The sequence below is a fragment of the Haemaphysalis longicornis genome, unplaced genomic scaffold (assembly GCF_048455015.1).
Source record: "Haemaphysalis longicornis isolate Haplotype H1 unplaced genomic scaffold, Haemaphysalis longicornis Haplotype H1 scaffold_1, whole genome shotgun sequence".
NCBI lineage: Eukaryota > Metazoa > Arthropoda > Arachnida > Ixodida > Ixodidae > Haemaphysalis > Haemaphysalis longicornis.
This window is the reverse complement of record NW_027526203.1, coordinates 141891244-141899504: the sequence shown is the minus strand read 5'-3', so window position 1 is coordinate 141899504 and position 8261 is coordinate 141891244. Positions and strand designations below refer to the sequence as shown.

Sequence of the window (8261 nt, the reverse complement as noted above, 5' to 3'; positions counted from 1 at the left end):
GCTTGATTACAACCGTCCCGACTCTCGCTAATGCTGAAATACTCCTGCACGTTTTCTGCAATTTCTCGTGGGATGAAAAATCCCACCCATGTTCTTTCTTCTCTTAAGGACCACTGTAGCACCGAATATGTCCGATAGTGAGCTCCATGAAGCCTTATCCTGTCCTTCTAAATTAGCTTAACCCTTCAATATCCCACTTAATGTTCGAGAGCTCGTCTAGTGATACAGCTAATCTGCCCGCGCTAACTAGAGTGCGTGGGTTGAACATTGCCAGGGTCAAGTTCCAATAGTGGCCTGTCCGGACCCAGGGTTTCGTTGCGGCCTTTGCTGCATGACTGTTCTGACCGCCGCCATGGACAGGTGCTCTACCGCTGCTGGGGACTGAAGGCCGAGAGTCGAGCTGCTTAGTCAAGGGAAGTGGGCTGTATTCCACTGAATATAGTGGGCTCTATTCCACACCAAAACGGCTATTAAATTGAAACCTTTTATGTCTCACTGATGGTGCCCGGCGCGCCACAAAATACACTGCAGGAATGCCAACATTAAACAAGAGCCTCAAGAAAAAAGTGTGGTTGATTCTTCTTCCATAGGAATCGCTAAAACACGAAAGTAAAATATGCCCTCACAGGAGCATTTGAATATTTATTGCACATCGATATGAACTTGCACATCACTATTTATAGTTCGTGGGTATGACACCGTTAGACGATCAACATTAGACCCTGGATTACACGCGCCGGAGCATCGCGTACATTTTATTGAAACCCTAGGCGCTCGCCAACCATGCGAGTGAAACCGAACAGGTTGTCAGTGAATCGTTTGGTAAAGTCACAGTACGCTAGAGCGACAGTAGCATGATTTGCGGGTCGGAAGCAGCCTTTTGGGTGTGCGTGGCGAGCAACGTCCTGCTGGCGGCTGTTAGGCAAAGGTGCGACCACATTGGTCCTGCTCCGCGCCGTTTACGCCAGGCGCTTGCGTTGCGACGGGCTCCGCTTGTGGAACGTGGCGGCGGCGTTCCACAAGCTGAGCGGCGTCTCAAAGTGGCGGCGGACGGGTAAACACAGTAGCTTCTGCTGCTACACGCTGCCTTATGGAGGCGCCAACTATCAGCGCTCATTATCATCATGACGCACTACGTCGCTTCACCTCTCCTAGACGGCAGCACCACCTGAATGGACAAGTTAGCGGTTGGACATAAGGCGCGTGCGTACATCTACCCGGGCATGGCTTCATGGCTCAGTCGGTATAGCGTTTCACACCTCCCGTTGCGGCCAAAGTGATGGTGGGCTCGAGACCTGGTGCCTCCGCGCAAATGGAACCGTTTCTGGCGATTCCATTTTCGTGACGGATATGACGTCGGTGTGGTTTGTGTACCCCGGCATAAAACACTTTCGTGTTAAACAATGCCCTCCAATTTACCCTATGAAGGAGGTTGGAAAGGGAAGCTGTAAATGACACCCATAATGATTAACCATGTGACATATCCCTTGAATTGATACGCATGACTCTACAAAGAGTAAAGCCAGGTGATCCAAATTAATCCTGAGTCCTCCACTACGTCCCGCGTCACCGCCTGCGTTGCGTCGGGGCGGTAAAGCCTACAATCAAGCAATAAACTTAACCACACCTTCTATTAGTTCAAAGAGATACTCTTTGCGAAGGTTAAATCAATCCGTGATTCATGAATGTTGGTTGGTTGAGTTGTATTGATCAAGCACATGAGCGTAAACTCTTTTTTATAAAATCGAAGGAAGCTGAAACCAGGTGTTAGACGATCTCACTTCTCCTTCGTCTTTGACGCCGCCGACGGAGGCGTCAAAGGAGGCGACGGAGGACGAGGCCGCCCAGCAACGCGAGAACACTTCGACACGTAGGGGTGAGAAAGAGACGGGCATGTGGACTAACTTGCTGGTTTTCGAGTAAGCGTACGATCTATCAGTTACATGAGGGCGAAAAATGGTGTATACCCCTGCCTGGTATAGAGGTGCTGTAAGAAAATGAGCAAGGCCAGTTCATTGCTGGATCGATGAGGGCAGTGATTTGGTATCAAGAGAAAACTGCTCCGGTTGTTCTGATCGAATAATATCTGCGCCCGCACTAACATGTTTCACTTATAATGTTGGGGGCATCGTCCAAGAGTGCCTAGAGACCTCCTCCCTCAACCAACGTAATTTTAAAAGTCTAGCATTCTTTCTTTCTTGCTCGATAATTCACTTTTCTAGATGCTTACTGTGGAAAAGGGTTTGTTGTTAATTTTGTGCATTTGAAGGTTTTCTCGAGAAACAAGTAAATGGATTTTTATATACTGTTTATGAGTGTTATATTTTGATTGCGTTCACTAAATTGACAAAGTTCTCTATTCACATTTTCGAGACGTAGTTGGGTGGCTAGTCAAGCTAGGGTAGCTACTTTGGTTGTATAGCCAGTTTGATTTTCGGGAAACAGCAAAGAGGAGAGGGACAAGAAAGCACCCACATGACGGCTGACTGGAATCTGATTGATTGAGAGGTTTAGCGCGCCGGCGCTACACAGGCGATGAGGCGTACAGTAGTGGTGGGCTCCGGATTAATTTTGACCACCTTAGGATCGTTAACGTGCGTCGAAATCTCGAACACATGCGCGTTTTCGGGTTTCGCCTCCATCAGAAAAGCGGCCGCCGCGGTCAACAATCGAACCTGGCTGACTGGAATTTTTAGTTAGCGTTCGTCGTTGCTGCTGTGTCCTTTCGGCACTTTTTTGTGCGTTTCGACAATGACCAGTTCTACAATCCGCTCATGTTTCCATAAGTTTCTAAAGCGTCTGTTTAAAAAATGCTGCACACTTAGCTTTGGTTTATACATTTATTGGCAAAAAAAGTATCAATATACCCCCTCCCCCCCTCTAAATGTCCTCCAGTATAGCAAATGTTCTAGGAGACACTAAATTTAAGTAGCTTGTGATTTCTTATGTTGCGCGTAGCACGGGTACCCACGGAAGAAATGCAGCATGTCAAAGCAGTGATGAAAATGCCCGTATATCAATGCGGCCAAGTAGTGTCACAGGTGGATCCGCGCAGCGCCTCTCATGAACATTGCAGCTGCGAGTTGCTTGTCTTGGGCTCACAAACATCTAAATTTCTATCAGAGATTGCTTCTCTTCGTTGCAGGCCAAGCTCGATGTCATGACCGTTTGTACGTTCGGGAACTTTGGCCTCCTGTTTCTGTTGTTGTCTTGGTGCGGCAGAGCCCCATAGTAGCTTGTCCAGGCGTCCTAATGGGGCTTCGCACGCCAAGAATAGGCAGAGTGACAGCAGGCAGCTCCATACGAAGACCACCACAGACGATGAAACCTGGAAGAGGGTGAGCAGTTCATGTGTTGGTACATGCATTACACATACGTGGGAGTTCGCCTGGGGATGACGTGGGAGAAGGAGAGGGACGGACGTCATGCCAACAAAAGGGATTGATCGGCCTATTGTAATGGTTGCGAAAGACCAAAACACTAGAAAAAAATTTGGTTGATCCTTCTTTCATAGGAATCGGTAAAACACGAAAGTCAAATGTGCCTTCAAAGGAGAATTTGAATGTTTATTGTGGATCCATGTGAACTTGAACATCGCTATTTATATTTCGTCGGTACGGCACCGTTAAGCTATGTTCACACTACGGTCGTAAGGCGCCGATTTTTCATAACACGCGTAAGCGGAAGCACAACAAGCGTATGCGTCTAGTTCAGACTGTGAACGTAAAGGTACCAACGTTCGCAACGAACGCATAAATCGTGGGTGAGAGTGTTAAAGGCTAGGCAACTTTTACGACTGCGATACTACGACCGTTACGACACAGCCAATGACCGATCAGCTTTCGGTTTTCAACAACCGGTCACGAGACCTGACGGGACTTCCGTCCTCCCGGCTGCAGCAGCATCGCGGAGGCGATGGCGGGAGCTGCCGGCGCGGGAAGTGCTATTTCGCCATTCCGCGGTGACGATTGGGTTGGCTTTGTTTGCTCGCAACGTGCGTAAAAAGTTGTTCCGCGCTGCCTGCCGTACTGTCTTCATTTGGTTTGGTTTAGTCGTTGGACATTTCTGGGAAGTGAAAAGTGTGCGCAATGGATTCGCTTGCTAGCGACGATTTATTAATAGAAGAAGTGCGCCGGCGACCGTTGCTGTACGACCAGCGTTTGAAGACGTACCGGGATAAACAACTTCAGCGAGATGCATGGGAGCAGGTGTCCAGAGTACTCGGACAAAGCGGTAAGTGCGAATCAATTTACCATTTGTGTGCTCGACAGTGGCGTTAGCACTACTGTTGAAGTATATCAAAACGAGCAGTTTTTCTCGGTGACAGCGTCGTTCGGCAGTGTCTGTGCTGCCGCGGTCTATGGCTATCTCCGTGCCGTGTGCGTCAATTCGCTCGTTCGCGTGCTCACTTCCTAGGCGCTTTTTTATGATATCCAGTTTTACACCATACAAAGTTTTGTAAACATTGTGATACTGTCTAAGTGAAATAGCTAGGAAGGGTATTTATGACCAACGTGGGTGTCTGATCGGTGCATGTGAATTTGGAGCATTCCGTGAAAGCAGAACACTGCACCAAACACCGTGATGGGCTAGCTAAGGAGCTTAATGAGCTGTAAATAACATGATATCAGTTTCAAAGTTGTCACAGAAATAGTGGATTGAAATTTTACCAGTTGGTTAAATCATGCTTTCGTGGTTAAATGTATTCGAGAAAAGTATTCGAGCTAACGATCTGTATTGTTTTTCTACGTCACGCCTGTAGGTTTGATAGCTATAGAGTTCCATGTATAGCAATTATTTCAGAGTACCGTGTATTTCTTTTCTCTTTTCACTCGTGCAGTGCCTGATATTGAACATCGATGGCACAGCCTCCGACAGAAGTTTCTCCGGCTTCGGAAGGCGTACGTGAAATCCGGAAGCGGCTCCGACGCCGTAAAGAAGAAATGGGCCCTCTTCGACAACCTCATGTTCCTCAACGACGCCATCCAGAGCAGAAGGCAAGCTATCTGACGTTGGCGTTTTGAGTTGCTCATTGCCAGTTGGTGCGCTGAGCGCCCACTAAGCAGGGCTGTAGATATACCTGCCCCGATTCCTCTCTCGTTTTTCCTCTCACCACTTCTCTCTGGAATAGTCTTCAATTTAAATTCATGCTATTCCTGTGCACTAGTTGTACGCGATGAAGTGAGAAAGATATTTTCAGCATCCTGACATACAGTTCGACACCGGCAGTTTAAATACGAAACGTCACTGCGTGCATTTCAATATTATTTTTAATTGAACCCAATGTTTACGTTTGAATAATTTTGAAATCATTCGCATCCAATAAAGTAGTACAGAGTGCATGGTATTTTTCCCTTTTGATTGAATACTTGACGCGCGGTCACATATGTTGTTCTCTTTTTTTTTTTTTTTTGATGCAGTACTGTGTCCAGTATGGAAGGAGGACCCCGTCATTTGCCACCGGAAGTACGACCTCCAAATACGTTTACCCCAAGCAGTAACTCAAGCACGTCGGCAGAGGCACTTCTTCAGTCAATGTATATGGACAGCAGCGAAGATACCGATCGAACTCGCGACAATCCACTTGGCCAAGCTGCATACGTCTTAGAAGTCGGCGACCAAGTAGCTGAGCCAAGCTCACTGTCTGACAATGACGTTGTTGAAGACGACCATCAAGGACCTCAAGGAAGCGAGGCAGATTCAAGCGCGTGTGCCACTGCAAGGCCCACCCCACCTACAGGCACCAGGAAAACTTCCTCAAAGAAGAGAAACCAAGTCGACATTGATGAGCTAGTGTTTGCTACCCTAACAGAAAATAGGAAGCGGCTGAATGAACTAAAATATTCGAACACTGATCAAGATGAACTTTTTTTGCTCAGCATGAAGCCGCTCCTAGCTAGGCTAGAAGACCGCAAGAAAGAAATGACAAAGATCACAATTCACAAGTTGTTAGTGGAAGCTGCTTTCCCAACGTGTGAGCCGGGAAAGGACAGTGATCAGGTGTTTGAAAAAGACACACGAAGTGCTGTAAACAGTATTTTATTGGCAGTGCATTTTTTGGGGAGATTGTTATATTTGTTTATGGTGGAGCTCATCTGTGCTCTTTTCTACATAGCAACCATACCCACGCTTCTTTCTGCTGGTGATTTTTTTCTGAGTGTAATCATAAGCGGCTTCTCGAACGCATCAAAATAAATTGCCATGTGTAATAAACAGTTGAAAAGTAAACAGTACATGTAGCCAAGATTTCTTCCTTTAGGTAAACTGCCATGGCACTGCGCCAGGCCCATGGAAGTAGCTGGCAAAGCTGTCGCGAACGTCTGCTGCCCTCCTTGAGTAGGTATTAGAACCTTGTCGGTACGCTTGGGGAAGTGGTGGGGTGGAGTTCCTCCAGTCACCTGAAATGAGCTCTCCTGAGCTTCCAGTGGTGTCTGCGAACTGCGGAGGACAGTAGCCACCAACCTGCCTTCCCTCCTGCATTAGGAAATTGTGTAGGCAACAGCAGGCAGCTACCACGAGGACGGCATTGTCTGGTAGAAGGCCCATCCCGTTCCTCAACACCCTCCAGCGTGCACACATAACGCCAAAAGCATTCTCGACGCACCTGCGAGCTCTTGAGAGCCTGTAGTTGTAGATCCGTTTTTCACTGTTGGCTGCTTGCGTGCCAGGGTACGGCTTCATCAAATTTGTCTTGAGAGGAAAGGCGTCATCGGCCACAAACACGTAAGGGAGCACTGGGCCTCCGTTTGGGAGTGCGCAAGGAGCAGGCAAATTCTTGTGGCCATTATCCACAAATATTCCCAGCTGCGACGCCGCGAACACACCACCATCGCTTTCACGTCCGTAGCATCCTATATAAACTGATGTAAACTTGTAGCTTGCATCACAGGATGCCATCAGGTTAATGCTGAAGCCTTGCTTATAATTGAAATATAATGTTCCAGAGTTTGGTGGTGCATCTAAATGAATGTGTTTTCCATCGATCGCTCCGGCGCAGTTAGGGAAGTTCCACTTGCACCAAAACTGTTCCGCAATAGCCTCTATGCTTTGCTCATGTAGTGGTTTTAGAAATCTAGGCTGAAGAACGGTCCATATCGCTTGGCACACCTTCGGAACAAGCTGCGAAATCGTCGATTTGCCGACGCGGAAGCTGTGCGAGAGAGACTGGTAGCTGTTACCAGTGGCCAGGAACCTAAAAAAAAAGACGAGGTATGTATGAAGTTGGCAAAAAAGCTAACCCCACTACAAGTAATTACGGCCAAGCCATTAAGCAAAACAGTGCTCTATTGGCCACCGGATATAGGAGACGCGTAGGCCAAATTGCAGCGAACGACTAGGAATAGTGTGCAACACAATGCTTAAAACTGAAAAATACAATATCTGCTCATAGTGTAATACGCATTTAATTATATTTAACCTGTCTCATTATCAAATTAAACCAAGCATTCAGATAGTTTTGCATTTATTTGGCAGCCTCCCATATTGAAAACGTATCTGTATGGACTTTTGCTGCTTTCACGCATCAATGTGCTTACCTGAGTGTTATTGCAAGACGCTCCGCCGACATAATGGCAGAACGGAGATGTGTGCTCCGAACCTCGATGAGTGGTCTCACTAAGTTCTCAAGGAAGTCGAACTGCTGGGGCGACATGCGCATGAAATTATGAAACATCGCAGCGTCTCCAAGTCGGAGCTTGACGAGAAGGTTGTGAAAGTCGCCATCCACGGCCCTGTCGAGGAATACTTGGCGCACCCAAACTCTTCTCTGTCGCCTTCGCCGTCTTCGGGCGATTGAATACACGACTATAAGCTCATTTTGAGCGTGAATTTCTTCCAACTCGGCCAGCGCTCGCGTGTTGACGGGAGCCATATTGGACCGCTAGTGACGTCGATTCTACAGCGACAAATATGATTGGCCTATCGTAAAAATCGTAATGTACGTAGCTGTACATGTGAACAAAGGTATCGGCATAACTGCGGTAACGCTTTTTATAGCCGTTGCGTTCGATACGCCGAACGAGCTGTTACGCACGTTACGACCGTAGTGTGAACATAGCATTAGGCGCATCAACATTAGACACTGGATTACACGCGCCGGAGCCTTCCATAAATCCGGTTGAAACCCCAGGCGCTCGCAAACCGTGCGCACGAAACCGAACCGGTTGTCAGCGAATCGTTTGGTGAATTCACACTACGCTACTGCAAAAGAGCATGTTTTTCGGGTCGGCAGCAGTCTTGTGGGTATGCTTGGCGAGCGAAGT

General features: G+C 47.6%; 2 protein-coding genes across 3 annotated transcripts in view; one reads left to right on the top strand and one right to left on the bottom strand.

Moving 5' to 3' along the window:
* Positions 1 to 626: 626 nt before the first annotated feature.
* LOC144137215 (nose resistant to fluoxetine protein 6-like) overlaps positions 627 to 8261 on the bottom strand; it is a 104422-nt gene continuing 96787 nt past the window's right edge. For both annotated transcript variants that reach the window (XM_077669454.1, XM_077669455.1), the window contains exon 15: positions 627 to 3328. In XM_077669454.1, coding sequence (XP_077525580.1) covers positions 3062 to 3328 — 267 coding nt within the window. In that variant the 3' untranslated portion in view covers positions 627 to 3061. The remainder of the gene's footprint in view (positions 3329 to 8261) is intronic.
* LOC144174315 (transcription factor Adf-1-like) lies at positions 4062 to 7795 on the top strand. Its single transcript, XM_077702954.1, has 3 exons — positions 4062 to 4233; positions 4841 to 4997; positions 7678 to 7795. The coding sequence occupies exons 1-3, from the start codon at positions 4089 to 4091 to the stop codon at positions 7793 to 7795; spliced, it is 420 nt and encodes a 139-aa protein (XP_077559080.1). The 5' UTR covers positions 4062 to 4088.